The sequence below is a fragment of the Lethenteron reissneri genome, chromosome 7, assembly GCF_015708825.2.
Source record: "Lethenteron reissneri isolate LAM-NWPU_2019-01 chromosome 7, ASM1570882v1, whole genome shotgun sequence".
In the NCBI taxonomy this organism is placed as follows: Eukaryota; Metazoa; Chordata; class Hyperoartia; order Petromyzontiformes; family Petromyzontidae; genus Lethenteron; species Lethenteron reissneri.
Window position 1 is genome coordinate 1,514,118 of NC_083785.1, and position 20,794 is coordinate 1,534,911.

Genomic DNA, 20,794 nt, shown 5'->3' on the forward strand with positions numbered 1-20,794 from the left:
ACTAAATTAAATAGCGATATGTAACTCAAAATAATCGCTCGCGTTGTTGTGGAGAATGTAAATAGCAATATAATAAAGCAGAAATATGTAAAGGATGATCTGATTGTTTATTTTGACATCTATATTCCACAGCAATGGCGCTCGATATTTTGAATTAATGTTTGTAACAAATACACATTTTAACTTTTTAGAGTAACCCTTTTTCATTGCTAATTTTAAGTTGAATTGTATTTTATGGTCCGGTAAGGTATTACTGATGTTCATTTGTCACCTTTTAAACGATGTTTCACATCACTTTCACGTGGGATAATTTCACAGGTATCTTGTCTCATATTATTTTCACAATTTTGCTAACTGATGGTTTATATACGTTGAAAAGTCCAGTTTCAAGCTCACAGTAAATATACTTCACCAGCAATTACAAACTTTAATTGTACCTATCTCAAAGAGAAAGTAGAACAATGTTGTAGTGCAAGATCCTCTAATAATTGTGACTTTATTTACCTGTTTTTGCTGATATTGTCGCCACCCAGTTATACGCAGTACAACCGCCGCTAACACCTCCCAAAAGCTGGTTTCTGAACAAAGCGAAACGTCTTTAAAAAAAAAAAGAGTAAAACTCACTGATACCGTGAATGTTTGTTTACTTCTCCAGGCCTGACCGGGTACCGAGTGCGTGGGTCGCCCCTCCACGGGCAGCGAGGCCACCACCTGGACGAGCTCGTGAGGCCCGACCAGACGTCCTTCACCTCCGAGAGCCTCACTCCCGGCGTGGAGTACAACATCACCATCACGGCCGTCGTAGATGACCAGGAGAGTCCTCCGGTGTCAACAACGATCACCACAGGTTCGGGAGCTTTGCGCGTTAACAAAACTTGACACCATATCATGGGACTTTTTTTCCAGTATCAAAATTTGATGAAAAATAAGAATAGGTTGTATACTTTCTGGCAATAAAAAAGGTGTTAAGATATCTTGACTTAGATGTTCGAATGCCAAATAGATACCTGTTTAAAGGAATCAAGTCTGCATTAACCACACGTACTTGGTGGTGGAACATCTTAAACACCTGTTTTATTGCCATAAAGGGTAAAACCTATTCTTCAAACTTTGCACCGCTTGCAACTTCGTTCATTTAGCCAAGAGAGACCGGGGAAACGTAGACTCATCATTGTTCCTCTGCTAGACTCGCTTTTTTCCCCCAATGGTGAAGCTACGATTTTGTAAACAAAAAGGGGCATTTATATCTACGGGGCCTTTTTGGCGGTATTAAAATGATGAAACGTAAGAATAGATTTTACCCTTTCTTGGAATAAAGCAGGTGGTTAAGATGTTCAAACACCAAATCGATACTTTTTTTGCAAGGCATCGTCAGAGCATTGTGCGATAACTCTCTCTCTCTAGCGTATGGCAAGTATGTGGAAATCACACGTACAAGTTTTAAGTCTGTGAGCTATGCGATAGCTTCGGGAGTTGCGCGACTAATACTGCTCAGTCCGCCGGAGAGCTGGCGTAGGATGCCGTTATTCGAGATACGGGTCCCATTGCCTGGTTCGGGTGGTTGTTCGCAGTCACACCGTAGGTTGTCTTTAATTCTCCACTTGTGGAGGAGGTGTTTGGCTCAGCGACCATTTGCTCTTCTGAAGCGGTTGATGGAGCTCCGTAATTTTCTTGGCAGATCAATGTCGTGTGGCGCAATGATGGGGTCGTCGATGTGTGATAACTGTAGAACATGTTTAGCCCCATAGTCAACCCACTGCTGGATGAGGCTCTCCCCGTGCCATACAGGTGATGGGGATTGTTGAACCATGGTTCACCCATCCTGGCCCGTGTGGGTTTGTGAAGGTGGATTCCCCTCATTTCCCCTCCCCCTTTCGTGTGGTTCCGTCGCGACCTCAACATGGGTGGAGGAATCGGTTGAGCGAAGTTCACGGCAACGGCAGCCGAGGCGGCAGCGGTAGACGAGTGACAATACGGAGGCGAGTGGCCCAAGACGAGAGCTATTATTATTATTATTTAGTAACTATGCGTGCACTCTAACGCGCGCGATGGTTTTTTCCCAACCTCCTTTTTTGTTTCGACACGCCAGACATCCCAAAACCCAAGGACGTGCACGCCGACGAAGCAATCGACACGTCCATCGTGCTGCGCTGGACCCCGCTGCGCCGCGACGGCATCACGGGCTACCGCGTGTCCATCTCGCTGCCCGGCGAGTCCCAGGCCCTCTCCGAGGACACGGTGGGGCCCCACACGGGCGTCTACACCTTCTCGGGGCTGCAGCCCGGCGTGCAGTACGACTTTGGCGTCACCACGCTGGCGGGAGACGGAGAGAGCCAGCCGACCCACCACACGCACAGCACCGGTGAGCTCCCTACAGATTATTTTTCATTTATTTCAATTTCGATAGATTATCTAATTGGTCTTAGCTAGTAGTAGCTAGTTTTTCACAGAACTTCAACATTATCAATATCAATTGAGTTTTCTTGTTGGCATGCGTGGTCACCACATCTACGCCTCTATATAAGGAACGAAACAGGTGGACTTCTCCACAAAATTGGCTGTCGCCTGATGAAGCTAGTTGTAATTACTGGCGAAACGTTGTACTCAGTTTGTAAATGATGTGGCTTGGCTCTCCAACACACCGGTGTGCTGTACTAGTGACGAATTGGCACGTTCTGTTTACATGACAACCCTTACGAGTTGGCTGTGTCGGGTGGTGGCGGGTTTTAATGACACATTTATATATTTACGCGATCTAACCCAAAAACCTCTATTATGGATCCAAATGCATGATGCTTTTGAAAGTCCTAACCGTGCTCTTTTCCAGTTGTTTAGCAAGACAAAATATTGAAATAAAGAATGGGTTCTTGACTATCTCTTTTCTTGTCATGCCCAGCTGTGACCCCTCCAAAGGACCTGCAAGTGGACTCGAGCTCCGAGAGCGGAGAAGTGACCATCACATGGGAGAGAGTCTCCATTCCAGGTAGCACCTGCCGCTCTAACCAGTCCACATCAAGCTGAACGTGCATGTGAGCTACATCCTGTGTAGAACTTATGTGTAGATGTATATACGTATATACAGGCAGGCCGTGACTTATGAACGGGTTGCGATTTGTTGGTACCTCGGAATTTATATTTAATTGTACATACGGTGAGTGGTGATAAAATGTGTTATGGTTCAACAAAAAAGGGAAGCATTGTTGAACTCAAAAATAAGAAAACATATTGTACACTTGCATTTAATACTGTAATAAATACTGTATAGTAAATAAAAAATAAAACAAAAGAGAGTAACATGAAAAGGGAAAAAAAATAGTTTTGTTTTCACTTCCGTTGAGTTGAACTGTCGTGTATCACGCGGGATGCTGGGACTGTTTACATCTCGCGGAGGATCGCTCCGCCGAACAAAATAGTTCGGCGGTTCAGGTTCGCAAGTTACAACCAAACGTTCACATTTTGCATGGTTAAAAATAATAACGTCTCGTGGCGGTTTGTTCGCGAGTGCGGATAATCGTAAGTCAGACATTCGTATCTCGGGGACTGGCCGTATACGCTGCTCATTGGGCCAACACATCTTGTTTAAGAGGGTTAACGTTGATGGTTAACTTATCGTGGCTCTAAATATTCAAAGCAATTTTTTTCTGAATTACTCATTGAAAGTGAAATTCAACCGTTGCTGTTCGATAATTGCTTCATGATACAATTCAACTGCATTTTTAAAAGCATTGCCCCCTTGAGCCAATTGTTCACCAATATTATTTCTCTCTCCTTGCCGTGTCTCCCCCCCCCCCCCCCCCCCCACCAGGCCTGACCGGGTACCGCGTGCGTGGGACGCCCCTCCACGGGCAGCGAGGCCACTCCCTGGATGAAGTCGTGAGGCCCGACCAGACGTCCCTCACCTTGGAGAGCCTCACCCCCGGCGTGGAGTACAACATCACAATCACGGCCGTGAAGGGCGTTGCAGAGAGCACTGCTGTTTCCACTACCCTCACAACAGGTAATGACCATTCGCCGCCGTACATCTCTGCCTTTGGCAACGGCAACTGCGACTGAGCGTTAATGCAAAGGAGGCCTCGGGGTTTTTTAAATCTGAAGTGGAAACTGGGTGGAGCGGTGGCACCTGCGTTTAGCGTGCTGTGACGTTAATTCGGCGATCTGAGTTCGACGACACGCCACGATTAACATTCATGGTGAGCGGTATTTAAACAGCCATCCCTTTCAAAATCAACCCCACCACCGACACGGTGTGATGAGGCCTTCATTCGGCAGTGGATTGACAAAGGGCAACATATTAACTTCACTTGTCGATTCCTCCACCAATGCTAAGCACTCAATTTACCAGACGAATTGTTTGGTCTCATTCATATTGTGTACAACCACCACACTGCAGGTCACAACAACTCAGTTCACCCACTCGGTTCACCCACTCAGTCACCACACAGTCATCTTCACTGAAGAATCATCTTCACCAACCTGCTTCTGTTCCTCCATTAAACACCCATCTCTTATCCTGGGCACGTCCTACTGCAACTCCTTGCCCCCACCCACCAGCTACGACTAGGCCTATACGCCAACCCCTATCACTACCCCGACTGCTCCCTAACCACTTCCACCTGTTCTCCTAACTGTTATCATAACTACACCACCACTGTTAATAAGCCCACTCTTTATCTCAACCGCTATCATCTAATGTACACTTTTACATTTGTAAAGCGCCTTGGACTAAGGCGCTATATATTCATCCCATTGTCTCCTTTCCCCCGCTCTTATAACGTTACTCAATTCAATAAATGTGTATTATCTCTTAATCTATTACAACAGCGGTAGTGATGTCTGTTGCTGACCACTCGCCATTCTGAGCCTTTGTGCCCTTGCTTGATAACTATATATTAAAACAATCTACCTCCCTATTGTGTGAATTTGAGCTTTCATGTTCTTCATTTCGTTGTGTGGGGTCCCCCTTCCACGTCATCAAAGCAGCATTGTTAACTTTTTTTGCCACTGATCAAAAATAATTGTAATGTTATCTGAAACTTGCCACTGGTGTATTAATTGTGTTCTTTCCTTGTAACCTTTTTCCTAACTTTTTGTTTTTATTTTGGCAAAACGAGAGCCCGATAACATCGCACTGAAAAATTCCGGTAACGGGGGGCGGGGGGTACAGAAAAATCTGCGGTAATCCATTCCGGCGCGACGGAACCGCACGAAAGGGGGACGAAATGAGGGGAATCGGGGCCCCTGCTTGTTTCATAACTCTTTATAATTTCACCGATCTGTGCATTTGTCTTTGCAGCTGTGCCTCCGCCAACAGACCTGCGTTTCACGCAAGTAGAGCTGGACAGCTTCCGTGTGAGCTGGAGTGCGCCTCCAATCTCCACGACGGAATCTTTTCTCATCCGCTACTCGCCGCTGCGCCACGAAGATTTGCTGTCCGAAGTCAGCACCGCACCCGACGAGTTTGAGGTTATTTTGACAGGTAAAGCTGCAGCGCGTGGGTGGGTGGTCCCGTTCACCGAATCTCAGGACGCACAAGCGGTTCAGCATTCATTTTATTGAGAGGCCGTAGCACCGTTGTTTTTAAAGACATTGTACTCCCCGCAGAGAACTGTAGTGACATGACCACCGCACTCTACGATAGCTGGTGCTAAACTGTGCCACACCCTTCCCGCATGGCCTTGTGGGAGCCTCGGTACCAATAAATTTATCGGAATGGAATCGGAAGAAAACTGATGACGTACACTTACGTCATCGGAACGGGAAAGGGTTAAAGTGCCCTCTCATAGGCGCACAAATAATATACTCGAAATGATGAGTGAACGTGGTGTGAAGACGGCCATTACATGTATACATGCCCTCCCACATGGCCTTGTGGGAGCCTCTGTACATCTTCTGACCTGAAGACGTACCGATAAAGTAATTTTACATGTACGCCATTGGAACGGAATCGAGATGAGTGATTTAGACGTATGTCATCAGAATGGGAAGGGTTAAGAACTCCTTTGTATTCCTTCAAAAAGTAAATTCCTATCCACATCCTGGCCACGAGTGAGTGCCAATTTGAAAAGGACATGGAGGGATTTTTACCATGCCATGACAAAATAAACCTGTGCTGCTCATTGTACCAATTATTACAATTCACCAAAAATGTACAAGGACGTTTTACTGCCACACTTTTTTCCCTCGCCAAAAAAAATTGTGCATTTTCACCTTTGTGCCAATGTGCTCCTGTCATGCTTTTTTTACGGTGTCCAGGTCTCCTGCCAGGCACCGTGTACGGTGTCAGTGTGCACACGGTCATTCGCGGACACGAGAGCGTGGGTCTCTCTGGAACTCAGGGCACAGGTACCGCGGCCCTTGTACCTGCACGGCATCGCCTGGCTAACCATCGATCAAAGAACGAAAGCCATTGGAGCTATGCACTTTTAAATATCGATGAGAAGCTCATTTCTTTGTAACTACTTTTTGGTTTATTTTCTTGTCTTTCCCCTGCACCTCTGGTTAACACAGTTGGCTATGTACGGAGCGAAAAAAGTTGTGTGTACACATGCATACATGTGTACACACCACTTGTACACCACTTTTGATTACGACCAATCTAAGTCCCTAACTGCAACAACTCTGTACTAAAGTGCGAGTCATATCGGATGGTTTTTATGAGGGTTATATAGTTCCCCCCCATTATGGACAATTGGATAGAGCTAACGCCTTAACGCTTTCAACCTTAATATTAAAAATTGATATTTGGGTTAGGCCATATCATCATCTGGACATTTTTATTATAAGGTCCTCCACCACCCGACAAGACACATCATTAAATTGTCAAGTGGTGTGCAATCGTTTAACGCGGCAATTGTTATTCTTCCAGCTCACCTGTAAGTTAAAGAACAATTCTCACAGCCAAGTTTAGAAATTAGAAATCTAGGAACTCAGAATAAAATCCATGAAGTCAACAATAATTGGCTAGTTAACCGCTTGTAACGTGACAACGTAATATGTCTGGCTACGTGGTGTGGTGGAGAGTCTTGTGACTGGAATTTGACCAGATTAATATGTGGCCTTACCCAAATATCTATTATTAATCGTAATTATTGACTTCCAAAATCTACTTGTTCAGCTCTCAATCTGTGTTCAAAGAGTATGTATGTGTGTGTGCATTCCACACGTAGCCATTATGCTGCATGTAATGGGGAGCGGTAGTGTAGCGGTTAGCGCGCTGCGCTCCGAACCCGGCGACCCGAGTTCGATTCCCGCTCATGGCCAACACTAGTGACGATTATCTGAACTGGTCATTGGCTTCCCCAAGGTCGACTCCGCCTCAAATGAGTCCCTGGTGCGGTGTGTAAACATCGCCACTAGGGAGACAAAGATGGCCAGGCATGGTGTTGGCCAACCCACCCCCTCGTGTGCCGTGTTGGCCTTCATAGGTGCTCACTAATAGCACTTGCCCCAACAGTCTGTTAAGGCTATACGGGGGATCTTTGTCTTTGATGTCAGTGGGGAGTGGTAGTGTTTTTCGTTAGTGCTCTGCGCTACAAACCTCCAGTCTTGAGTTCAAATGTCGGCCAAGGCTAACACCATTGCTGGTAAGGTCGACTCCGTCTTTAATGAGTCTCTGGTGGGGTACGTCAACATTGACACTGGGGAGATAGACGGCCGGGTGTGCTGCTGGCCACATCGCCCCTCCTTACGCCACGCTCGCTAACGGCACTCACGCCTCCAGTCTACACGGGGGATCTTTGTCTTCGTTAATTAATTCGTCTCCGTTAAATCCCGTGCAGAAATCGACGCTCCGACAGACATGGAGTTCTTGGATGTGACGGACTCGACCTTCACGGTCTACTGGACGCCGTCGAACGCGCCCGTGTCGGGCTACCGCGTGGCCTACGGCCCGCAGTTGCTGGGCCACGTGGCGGAGGACAGCGTGCCGCCCGAGCGCACCTCCATCGTGCTGGCGAGCCTGCAGGCCGGCACGGAGTACACGGTCAGCGTGTACGCCATCGGGCGCGACGTGCACCGCGAGAGCGGGCCCCTCGTCGGCTCCCAGGCCACCAGTGAGTGTCACCGGCGGCGGCGCATGCGCAGTCTTCACGACACCACGTCACATTGCATGGGGATGGTTGTGGTATGGCTGTTCTGTTTTTTTTTGTCCTAACATGAGCCTGGTACATAACACGAACATCAACATGGGGGAGGGGGCACACAAACTCCACGGACAGAACTCGCGGGCAGAGGAAATTGAGCTCGCTCCCTCGCTCCGGTGGGGGCCGCCAGCGGGAGCATGTACATTGATATGGGGAGGGGAAGACGAGGGAGGAAGAGGGCTAAAGTGAGGGGGTAAAGGGGATGGGAGAAGGAGGGGGGAGGGTGTCAATGGGGTAAAAAGGGTAGGAGAAGGAAGAGAGGAGAGGAGAACTTCAGCAAAGATAACTTAAACGCACCCAGCGAACTCCTCAACCAGTCACTCCCGCAGAGCAGTGGTGCGATGATGTTGTCACGAGTTGCCCCCCGCCTGGTCATGTTCAATGTTTGTTTTTTTCTTATTGAAGCCTGTTCACTCTAGATATTATCATCCTGTCTATTTATACTAGGCCATGCAAGAACTGATAATGTAACCACGGAGTCATAATTAAAACGTGTTAAATATATTTGCATGACAAATGAGAGAGGAATTTTGCCATCGGATTCATATGGTAAAATATATCGATTTTTTTTGGTTTAATGCTCTGGCAGCACCCAGAACTACAAATGCCATGAAGCTGTAGGTGAACAATTCTGCCTGTAGGTGATGTCAATGCCAACACACCCACACACACAATCATCTGTCCAGATGAGTTAAAATATTACATCGTTCACACTTGGTAGCTGGTGGACAGAAGCGGTAGTCTCGCTAGTTGGTGGTCGCTCGCCCCGTCACACGAGGATGGGTTTTCTCATAAAAAAACACAAATTTATTGATGCAGCTGAGTTACTGTGAGCGTCAACTACAGCAGAAACGAAGGCCAAATGGAGCGAGAAATGTCAGTGGCTGGTCTGCCACGCGATCAGGCAAGCACCCGTGCATTTTCTGTTTTATTTATATTTGTTGGGAGCGGTAGTGCAGTTGGTTTGAAGAACTATGCTGCAAAACTAGCGATCCGAGTTCAATTCCCGTTCACAGCCATATGTGAAGCAGTCCTGGACCTCCCCAAGGTCGACTCGGCTAAAAAATAATAATAATAACAAAGACAATTTATGACGAGAAACATATTTTGCGAGTCGGATGCAACGTTCGATCGAGAACTCGGTAGGTGCAGCGCCAGAGCTCAGAGTCCTTCTTAAAACCTGGTGCAGTGTGTCAACCTCAGCACTGGGGAGACAAAGGTGGTGCTGGCCAACAACCCTGTCGTTTGCGATGCCGGCCTTAATAGGTGCTGCTATGCGCTCACAGCACTTGCCCCAACAGCCTGTTTAACCCTTTCCCATTTCGATGACGTACGTGTACGTTTTCAGTTTTTCTTTTGAATTCGTTCCGATGTACATGAATCAGAAGTAACAGGCCATGTGGGAGGGCGTGTGGCACAGTTTGTTGGCGCCAGCTATCGTAGAGTGCGGTGGTGTCTACTTTTCTGTTCGGTGAGTGCAATGTCTTTAAAAACAGTGGCGCTATGCCTCTAAGTGAAATTAATGTTAACCGCTTGCACGTTCTGAGATTTAGCGGTGAACGGGGGACACCCACCCTGCAACTTGCAGTTGTCTCGAACAGGAAAGGGTTAAAGACTTTTATACGTGTGTCAGTGCTGCGTGTCCTCGGGGATTTTGTTTCTGGTGCGTCCTGCTGATGCGATTGGACGTCGTGTGTTGTAGACTCAAACGGCCCCACCGACCTCGTGATCACCCGCACGTCACCCACCACCTTTTCCGTGTCCTGGACGCCGCCTCCAATCAGCGTCCGCTACTATCGCCTGAGCTACGTGGAGACCGGTACAGCGCTCCACACCGTTTTATCCACACACGAGTGGGTGCCGTGCTAGTGTAGATGCCCCAACAAGCTTATTAATAAAAGGATTCATTAAAACATCCTGTAATAATATTCTTTGTGTCTTTCGGTAAAGCCACGTAGATAAAAAAATGCTAAAAATATCACGACGTTTCGATCGCAACACAAGCAATCCATCATCGGGTGAAAATTTTTTTTTTCACCTGATGACTGTTTTCACCTGATGATGATTGCTTGTGTTGCGATCGAAAGGTCGTGATATTTTTTATTATTTTTCTATCTACATGGTTTTACCGAAAGACCCAAAGAATATGAATTCCTGCAGTCAAAAAGCTGTAAGTCAAGATTTATCCTGTTATAAATAACCAGTTATTGTGAGCTTGAGCTGCGAGTTGGCCAGGAGATGGCAGGTACACCATTCGGTTGTTGAATCTGTCCGTGTGGAATGTGGCGTGGTACCCCCTCATACGAGTTAAATGTATTTGATTGCATGCTGTTGGTTATTTGTATAACTTTCAATCGTAATGTTATGCGTGAGCAATTTTGAGCAGGTCAAGCTTGGATGAACTGAAATAGATCTATTTAATGTCCTTGTGTGATCAATCGCCCACGCTACGTCCGGACTTGGTGTAGCGATGTCCCCGTGGTTGCCGTGGGGGGGAGAGAGGAGTCCTCCCGGTGCTTCCACAGTCGGCTCCTCGGTGACGTCGGTGTTTGTGTTGCCACGTCCGTCGCAGCCCACTAGTCTGTCTTTATGGTTGGCGGTGACTTTTTTGCTGTGGACCCTGCCCTGCCTGGCTGTGTAATGTAATGGCGCACGGTGGTTGAAGAACGCCCGTGCGTGTGTGCGTCCGTGCGTGTGTGGGCTTCAGGCAGCAGTGGGGAACAGCAGTGCAACGGTTAGCACGCCGCGCTACGAACCCGTTGACCCAAGTTTGATTCCTGCTCACGGCCACCAAAACCAGTGATGATTATTCTTTACCAATCCTAGGCCCTTCCCTAGGTGGTGCGATGTTTCAATATTGCTACTTATGGAGACAGTCGGCCGGGTGTGGTGCTTGGCCACCTACCCCCTCGTGTGCCGTGCCAGTAGCACCTTCATAGGTGCTACTCGCACTTGCTCCTACAGTCTGTTAAGGCTGTACTGTCGGGGGCGGGATCTTTGTTTATGCTACAGGCAGCAGGCGGCCCCCAGCAGAGCTCACCATCCCGGGCACGAGAAACTCGGCTGTGATCCTGGGCCTACAGCCCGGCACGGAGTACACGGTGTCGCTGTATGCCGTCACGGGCAGAGGAGACAGCCCCGCCACCAGCAAGCCCATCACCAAGACGGAGAGCACTCGTGAGTGGCCTTGCCAGTAGGGGCGGGGGGATGGGTGAGTGGGGGGGGTGCAAGTGCAACCCCCCCCCGCCCCTCCATTAATTTGATAGTTTTTGCCATTGTTGGCAGAAGAGCCTCAACTGCTCTTTTGTGTTTAGTTTGTTGTCCTGCCGCCGCACCTTTGATTTAGCACGGTTGGCTACATACGGTGCAAAAGAAGTTCTATATACATACAATTAGAAAGCCCCCCCTAGAAGGTATGTTGGCCTACTCTTCCTCCAAGCTGGCCCAGGCGGTGGTGATGCATGTCTGTAATCCAGCACGAGGGTTGGTGGATAGGACAATGTTTCCTCCCACACTCACTGTAATCTATACTCACTAATTGGCTGTAAACATCTGATTATATAGAGAACTACAAGCAATTGTTAGCTCTGGCTCGCCGCCTGGCAGTCTTCCAGCTTGTCTGTGGTTCCTCGGCGATTATGAGATGCAATTTGCATGAACGATGACGCTATGTAATATTAATTCTGAGGGTTTTTTTTTTCTGAGAGGTTGGAGCATTCCCACTTTACCGCCCCACCCACCCACCCCCCATGAACCATGAAAAATAAATTGCAGTCTCCTTAACATTTGACGTCAAAGATCCCGTGACGTCTTTCAAAACAAGGAGGCCATCGTGTGCCGACGTCGTGGCCCAATTTTGGCAAGTGAAAATATAACCCACGTGGTCGCTCAATTGGCATCGTACATGGCCCCACTCATCGCCCCCTTACTGGCAGATGAATGCCCGGTTGCAGAGCAGGTGCTCAATCATTTTGTGCCCACGGATAGCTGCCACTGTGGGTGCCCTTGGAAGCAATATATCCTCAGCAGCTCCCCCGTGAAATATTTGAAATAAGATGTTGCTTTGAGAAGCCCCGGTGAAAAGGGCTCTCGATCAAAAACGAATCATTGTTAATAAAAGTCTTGTCTTAATAAGAACGATATTTTATCTCACATGGATAAGCTTAACGCTGAAAGTTATTGAAATGCTTGGAGGTATATGCCACTTGGTGAATGTGTGTGTGTGTGTTCGATTCCTGCACACGGCAAACACCAGGTGACGATTATCTGAACCTGGTCCTGGGCCTCCCCTCGGTCAACTCGGCCTCAATTGAGTACCTGGTGCGGTGTGTAAACATCGCCACTAGGGAGACAAAGGCGGTCGGGTGTGGTGCTGGCCACCCACCCCCTCGTGTGCCATGCCGGCCTTCATAGGTGTTCGTTAACAGCACTTGTCCCAACACTATTAAAGGCTATATGGGGGATATTTGTGTGTGTGTGTGTGGTACGGCACCGGCTCCTGGCACAGAGGTGGACACTCCAAGTGGCCTGGAGGTCATGGAGGTGACCGATCGCACAATCCGCATTCGCTGGGCGCCTTCGAAAGCCCCCATCAATGGCTATCGTGTGACGTCCATCCCCAAGACAGGCCGCGGCACGCAGGACACGCGCGAGCTGCCATCGGGTAAGAGAGACGCAGTCGGACGCTCAAGTTCACTGAACGTGTAACGGATCGCGTATTTATATTGAAAGACATCCTTCCAAGTCAAGTTGGCTCGACTAACTGCCAGGCTCATTTGATATGTGAATGACACAATTTGTTGAACATACAGTTATGGCGAATACAGTTTTATTGTAATTAAGGCAATTTATGTTGAGGAGCTTGGTTGCAAATGGTGATCCGTCGAAAACGGTTCGGCAACCAAAATAACAAGATCATTTTTTTTCTAATTCGATAAAACACTATTGCAAGAGCTGCAATGCAATGTAAATATGATACAGTGGTGGTCCTTAATAAATAAAAGTCACGAAGCAGCAACAGTCCTTCAAGAGCCACTACACGTGGCTCCGGAAACGCAGGTTGCCGACCCCTGATCTAAAATAATCAGTGTGGGTTAAACTCAGTTTTTGCACATGGCCCATCCCTGTCAATCCACTGCTGGATGAGGGCCTTCCCCCATGCCTCGTGTCGGTCTCGCGGGTTACTTCACCAAAAATTCACGCAGTTTGTTGCGAGTTGAAGTTGGCAATTCGTCAATATCACCTGGAATATAAATAGCATTTGCAGGAGAATGCTACTTGCATATGAATAGTAATGTGGACTATCGATAATGCAGATTTTTAGTTTGTTTAATGACAGTTTTTAGGAGTCCTTACTTAAAGAGTACATAAAAGATAAATGGAAACGGAAAATATTTTATTGTCAAACTCGTACATTATGTTTACCCGAGGAAGCCTCACCGAGTCTCAAGACTCTTTTCATGAGAATCCTGCCACGTTTTTGCAGTTGCTGCTGCTGCGGCCGTAAGATACCACATGGAGTGAATGTGCGCTGGAACTTCACAGCATTGCCACGTCATTTGGCCAACAGCAGTTAACCCACAATGCTACTTTAAACAATCGCACAGCACGCCGTTGGTTTGATCTGGTTAACGTGCGCAATGCGAATACATTGCTGTGTCACGAACAGGGCAGCACTGCGAACGCTTGCCGCTCTTGCGCTGCAGTGGAGCGAGCTATGTGAGCGACGGTGGGCCCATGTCCCCCCCCCCCCCCCCCCCCCCCCCCCCCCAGGCCGTACGGACGTCACCATTGACGGGCTGCTGCCCACCCTGGAGTACGCCGTGAACGTGTACGCCTTGAGCGACCACGGGGAGAGCCTGCCCGCCTCGAAGAACGTGGTGACAGGTGAGTTTTGCCCGGGTTTGGTCGCTGTGAGTTTATCGTTAACAGACTTCTGTCTTTAGCCCGTCGAGTTAGGATTGGATATGTTTGTTGCATTCTGCATCTGCTGATTAATGCCATCTGTGGGACCAGATTCTCATACATTGTAAATTAACAGAGACGAGACACGCCTCCTTCCCGTGTTTGTTGCACCACAAAAACTTTTTTGTTTTCTACTTTCCATCAGCCCCACGCCATTTCTGGGAGTGCATAGTACCAGCATAATTATTTGACTACAAGCAAACTCTGTGCCAGTTTTGACATTCGTCGACACATCGGCAGGATCAGGCTTGCTTAAACCGAATGCTGGTGACCTGACAGTTGTTTATCGGAAAGGACCCCTCTGTTAGATACGGATCCTCAACGATATGACACCGTGGCTCAACGCAATAATTAGCGTTGTTGTGGAAAAGCGTGGATAGCAACGATTGTCCTGTTCCTCTTCGTCACTCGTCGATGGTCCCCAGGTATCGATGCCCCCAAGGGCCTGACCTTCACGGACGTGGACGTGGACTCCATGTCCATCTCATGGGACTCTCCGGAGGGCACGGTGACGGGCTACCGTGTGCTCTACGAGTCCTTGGAGGACAGCGTGCCGCAGACACTGTCGCCGGCGCCGGACGGCGACGCTGACACGGCCGTCATTTCCCAGCTGCAGCCCGGCTCGGACTACAAAGTCAGCGTGACGGCGCTCCACCACGGCACGGAGAGCCTCCCGCTCGTGGGCACGCAGGCCACCGGTGAGGCTTCGCGACCACGACTGCGCGCGCACCACAGACCCACGCGTCGGTACGACTACTGGGGCACGGCGGTTTATACGGACTACAGGGGGTGGCAATTTAGTGGTCCGTGGCAAAAGCTTGAGAGAAAAAATGCTCATTTCACGTGTCCCATTGTGGAAATCCATACTTGGACTCATCCAAAAACATTAAAATAATTCGCGTTTAAACGACCAAGTGTTTAGTTTTGCCGTTCGGCTTCACGCTGGGAAGCGAGCCAGTCGATGGCTCTCACCTGTTGCATAGCGTTGTAGCTCCTGTGTGTTTTTTTTGTGTTCCTTTTATTCGCCCAAGTGCAGGGTTGAGTGACCATGACCATTAGCGCGACGCACATGTGAAAATGTACAGGAGCTGCACTGCACCTCACACGTCTCACGTGCAGTGCATAATACTTGCCAGTCCCCGAGTGGTTTCATTTGGCACAGATTATTTTTCATAGATAAATATACTTTGGTCTCAGCGGGCTCTCTAGCTTGGTTATTAAGTTCACGTATGTTACGAGGTGATTGGCCCGCATCTCCGATTTGCACGGTTGGCTACGGTACGGTGTGAAAGAAGTTTAACATACCGTACATACATTGGTGCCACCAAAGTTGTCACCTCAGTTGGGTCTGTGCCGCTCGTCAAGGACATAATTTCGTTTTGTGCTGACGGCGAACACAAATGGAGCTTTAGTGCAAATGACTGTTAGTGGACAGAGTGCCGAAGCTTCCTGTCTCTGTGATGGAGGAACCCAGTGAGCCATGTCCCCCTCTAGCGGCACAGGTGAATCTATCAGAGTTAAATGACTGGAACCTGGAATCACCTTGGGACCAGCTATTTGGAGAGATTGCCTCGGCAGTGGTGCGCAAGCAACACCCAACAACCAACTCGGCGCATGTGTCAATAACACCGTGAGCCTTAAAAGTAAAATAATATTTATTTAGCAACATTGTGGGAAATGACGAAGCAACATTGATTCTTATCTCGCCTGTTAAGAAGGAGCATTGCATGAAACGTCTGGCATTACCTGTCCAGCATTTTCAAAGCATAGACTATGATAACCAAATTAAATGTGTTCCATATTTATATGTACATTTTTGTAATAGGGTTAATAGTTGATTATTAGGTTGGGCGATATAATGTGGCCAGACCCAAAAAAATCTGTAACAAATTATAATATTGGCTGCAAAAGCCAACTCGTCATCCGTTAAGGTCCATATTTATAGATTTCCCTCAAGACGTTTTTGGATTTGTATGTCTGGCACAATAAGTGGGACGATTAACGTTTGCTTCTAGGTTCATAAAAAGTTCCGATTTTATAAAAAGAACGAGACATTCTACCAAGGCAGAGCGTTCCGTACATCCACGCACCCAACACCGCCTCAAATCTCTCTCCAGAGCTCCCTCCCCACACACTGACCCCAGGCATCGCTGTCCGTGTCTCCCCCCCACACAGCCATCCCTCCACCCACGGCACTGAAGCTTGTGCAGGCCACCTCCACCAGCCTGTCCATCCAGTGGCAGCCGCCCTCGGCCGAAGTGAGCGGCTTCCGCGTGGTGGTGACGCCGCGGGAGAAGAGCGGACCGAGCCGGGACCACATGGTGCCTGCCGATGTCAATTCGTTCACGCTGCCCAGCCTCATGGTGAGCCCCTAGCGTGACGGTTGTGTCGTCGTCGTCTTATTCGCACCGTGTTCACGCACGCACACACCGTACTGCAGGTCACAGCGCTTATCTTTCTGCTTCTTCCCTCGCACCGCTCCACTTTAGAATTCCCTTCCTCCCATCGTCTCCTTTACTCAAGCTCTCGTAACCTAGCTCCACACGAGAAGCGAGTTAACTCTGATCTATTACAACTTCGAGACTGTTGCTTGTTGCTGGCCGCTTTGGCGTTTTTGGAGCCTTGGGGGCCTGTGAATGAGAACCGTGAAATCCTACGATTCCGTTTTGCGCTGGCACTGCGTTCAATTAACTATTTGGTGTTTGTTTGCAGGTGGCAACGCAGTACAACGTGTTCGTGTACGCGCTGAAGAATGGTCACACAAGCAAGCCGCTGCAGGATGTCTTCACAACGCTGGAGAGTGAGTTGACAGTTTCTATGCCGATCCCCTCCGTCTTAAACACTTCTACAGGCAGTGCGCATGGATTGTCCTGTCAAGTGATAGTCAACTCTGACATTCTATACAAGCTGCTGTATAGTTGTCAGCAGCTTAGCACGTGTGAGCTCACGCAACACGTTAAAAAAAGACACCCCATGATTCTGTACACATGCATCACCCTCACTGCCTTCCCGTTACAAGGAACGAATTTCCGGGCAGCAACCAACAGTTGGGTGGAATAAAACCTTTGTCTGTGGCACACTTTAGTTTGTTGGCCTTCCCCCACACCTCCGATTGTCTACCTACGGTGCAAAAGAAGTTCAATAGACATACACCGAGTTGATAGGGAGTAGAGAAATGCACTGTGCAAAGTTTCGGATGGCTTTTTCTTGTTTTTCTTCTAAAGGAAAGTTGTGCAAAAGGGGGCAGCAGTTGGGGGGGGGGGGGGGGGGGGAAGATGACCGGGAAAGGGAAGGGATTCCAGGATCCAAGTCCCCACGGCGGAGGGCACGGCTCCAGCAAGATGATCCGTGGAAGAAGGGAGGAGCTTTCGTGACTGCAGGGATTCATCTTCTTGGTTCTTTCGGTACGTGACTTTACCGAAAGAACCAAGAAGAAGGGAGGAGCTATGAGCAGGAAAGAGAAAAAGGGGAGACGGAATGACTGGGTCAAGATGTTGGGTATAAGAGGGGATGAGGATGATGATGAGGGGGGGAGGTAAGAGGTGGGGAGAGAAGGATGGAGTGGGCAGAAGTGAGAGCTGCCCAGAGCGCAGTGTGTTTTCTCAGGGGGTGGGGAGAGATTAAGTGGGAGTGACCACAGAAGTCACGTGATTCACAGGAGTCTTGAGCTGATGTATAGATGGCAAGGCCTTCATCTGACATTGGATAGACAATGGCTGTTGAACCTATAATGAGAAACAAATTCCCAAATGCATTCATTCAGTTTACACGATACATGTATTAATCTTCCCACAGGCGTTCCCAGGCAGATACACCAGTAATCGCATGCCAGTGACTTCCATTCCCTTCAGAGCCATCTCCACACTGACTTCTAATGCCTCATTTGGAGCGCACATCTGTGGTTGGCATCAATTTGAATAATATTTAGAATATTGGTTGTACATGCTGTTCTGTTGCTTTTAGTTCTAAATGCCTACCTTTTGTATTCACCTACCTGAAATAAAATTTCAAGAAATTATTCCGTCATCTTTTTTTCAATCTCACTACTCTCGACAGAGAAAGGTGTAATGCCTTACAATTTAGAAACCTTCCAGACAATTTTATAACTTGTGAACTCGGGGTCATCCTTACAGCTGCTTCTGGCTAGCCATAGAACAAAGACAGTCACTCTCATTTCTTGAAAACTGCTTTTTGTGTTTTAGTTTGTCCTTCCCCCACACCTGTGATTAGCACGGTTAGCTACTTTATGGTTCTCCATATATACAATCAATATTGAATATTTATCTGTGAGGTCATGTTCTTACTTGGAGGGTATATGTCTTCTCTCAAGCAGAATCCAAATCAGAATATTTATACTAGAGGAATCTGATGAGCTATAAAGCTCTTTTTTACAGATGTCCAGTAGGGGCAGGTAAGTGAATTCCTCTGCTGGATTTACCAAGTATCACGATACTTGGCTTTATTTCAGAAATGTATTTGCTTATTAGTTGTAATGTTAATAATTCACATTCCCCAACCCAAGTTAGTCTGGGGTTAGAAGTCCCTAAAGCTCAAACAATATTGAGTCGACTCACTCTTTGGATTATGTAACAGCATGCATTTGAATGTGGAGTTAACATTGGAGGCGAGGTCGCTTGGTTGCGGAGAATGTTTATCCGTTTTGTGTTCATCCTCGACCTGAGCAGACATCAGCCCTCCACGCAAGCCGCGCGTGGTGAACGTGACGGAGACTTCCATCACGGTGAACTGGCGGGCCAAGAGCGACACACTGTCCGGGTTTCTCATCTCCGTCGTGCCGTCCTCCACCGCTCCCAGCCTCGAGAAGACCCTCTCACCAGATGCACGCCAGTTCACCATCGCTGGTGGGGCATGCCTTCTGGGTGTCCGTGTGTGTGTCCATGTATGGGGAAAAAGCTGAGTGGACTTGCCTAAGACTGGTACCAACAGTGTCAAGATCGGCCTCTGTTGGGGAGGCTCGTGAAGGACGCTACTGGGCAGTTGGAGGCAGTCACCCTCTAACAACAGGGCAGAGGAGCGACGCTCACAATAACGTGTGGCGTGTCGGGCAGCTAAACCACAGCAAGTTGGCACAGGCGGGTGTTACAGCTGGTGCATCTGCCAGTCATCTCAGTCAGCCAACCCATGGCACCTGGGTCTGTCCCGTGACCTCCTGTTAGCGAGCCTTCGACACTTCATGTGGCCTCAGTGCACCTGGCCTGGCACAGGAGCTGTGGTGACGTCAACGTCACTTAGTGGAAAATGGTGGGTATTGGTATTGGGGAGTGAGCGATAGTGTTGCGGTTAGCGCGCCGCACTATGAACCCGGCTGTGCCCCGAATCCAATTCCCACTCACAGCCAACACCCATGACGATTATCTGAACCGCTCCTGGGCCTCCCCTAGGTCGAATCAGCTTTACATGAGTACCTGGTGCAGTGTGTAAACATCGCTCCTGCAATTTGGCTGCTGAAATGAAATCTACAACTGTTGACATCGAATGTGTGCCGTGTGTTATGGTTGAGTGTTGATTAACATAATTATATTCAGCTACCTTGTGGAGTTTATTTCAAAAGTAGTGTTTATTTATTTATACTCTCTTCAATGTTTGCATAACTAAATTAACATATTGAGCACGTGTGTGTGTATATATATATAACTCGATTCCCACTCACTGCCAACACCGGTGACGAATATTTGAACTGGTCCTGGTCTTCCCCGAGGTCAGGGGTCGGCGGCAGCTCTTTAAGGAACTTTCTTAATGACGTTATTTATTAAGGACCACCATCTCGTATTCAAATTGCATTGCGGTTCTTGAAATATTGAGTTTTTTTTTACCGAATTCGAAAAAAAATGTCTCTATTTGGTATTTTGCTTACCTACCCCCGGCCTAGGTCGACTCGGCCTCAAATGAGTACCTGGTGCGGTGTGAACATCGCCACGAGAGAGACAACGGCAGCCGGGCGTGGTGCCGGCCACTCACCCCCTCGTGTGCTGTGCAGGCCTTCACGGGTGTTCACTAACAGCACTTGCCCCTACAGTCTGTAAAGGCTATATGGGAGGAACCTTTGTCTTCTTTTATTGTATTTTAAGATGTGTGATATATCCATCTAAAGTGCATTTTTATTTATATTTTAGATCTGCTGCCAGGCATTCACTACACCATAAGCATCTATGCCGTCAGCGGAAACACAAGAAGTCAGCCTGCTACAGTGACCGCTACCACAGGTAATAATTGCATCCCCCAGCTATGCGGCCTTGCGTGTGTGTATATATAATGATTGAAGAGTGGTAGTGTAGCGGTTAGCTTGCTACGCTACGGACCCGTCGGCCCGAGTTTGATTCCCGCTCACGGCCAACACCAGTGATGATTATCTGAACCGGTCCTTTGCCTCCCCTAGGTCCACTCAGCCTCAAATGAGTACCCGGTGCGGTGTGTAAACATCACCACTAGGGAGACAATGGTGGCCGGGCGTAGTGCTGGTCACCCACCCCCTCGTGTGTTGTGCCAGCCTTCATAGGTGCTCGCTAACAGCACTTGCCCCAAAAGTCTCTTCAGGCTATAGGGGGGAGTCTTTGTCTGTTCTCCTATAACGCCGCGTGTTTTCATGAGGCAAATTGGATATAACGCGATGAATGTATAAGGGAACACATTTTTTATAACGCCGATGTGAATTGTATACAATGCGATTG

At 48.3% G+C, this 20,794-nt stretch overlaps 1 protein-coding gene across 1 annotated transcript in view; it reads left to right on the forward strand.

Annotated features, from left to right (window-relative positions):
* Positions 1-20,794, forward strand: part of LOC133358777 (tenascin-X-like) — a 151,946-nt gene that overhangs the window by 117,881 nt on the left and 13,271 nt on the right. The window contains exons 64-79 of the mRNA XM_061577225.1: positions 656-847; positions 2,090-2,362; positions 2,897-2,983; positions 3,806-3,997; positions 5,294-5,476; positions 6,253-6,342; positions 7,779-8,051; positions 9,844-9,960; positions 11,154-11,318; positions 12,649-12,804; positions 13,914-14,027; positions 14,531-14,803; positions 16,281-16,468; positions 16,818-16,905; positions 18,791-18,967; positions 20,240-20,329. Of these exons, the coding sequence (XP_061433209.1) occupies positions 656-847; positions 2,090-2,362; positions 2,897-2,983; positions 3,806-3,997; positions 5,294-5,476; positions 6,253-6,342; positions 7,779-8,051; positions 9,844-9,960; positions 11,154-11,318; positions 12,649-12,804; positions 13,914-14,027; positions 14,531-14,803; positions 16,281-16,468; positions 16,818-16,905; positions 18,791-18,967; positions 20,240-20,329 (2,658 nt within the window). The remainder of the gene's footprint in view (positions 1-655; positions 848-2,089; positions 2,363-2,896; positions 2,984-3,805; positions 3,998-5,293; positions 5,477-6,252; positions 6,343-7,778; positions 8,052-9,843; positions 9,961-11,153; positions 11,319-12,648; positions 12,805-13,913; positions 14,028-14,530; positions 14,804-16,280; positions 16,469-16,817; positions 16,906-18,790; positions 18,968-20,239; positions 20,330-20,794) is intronic.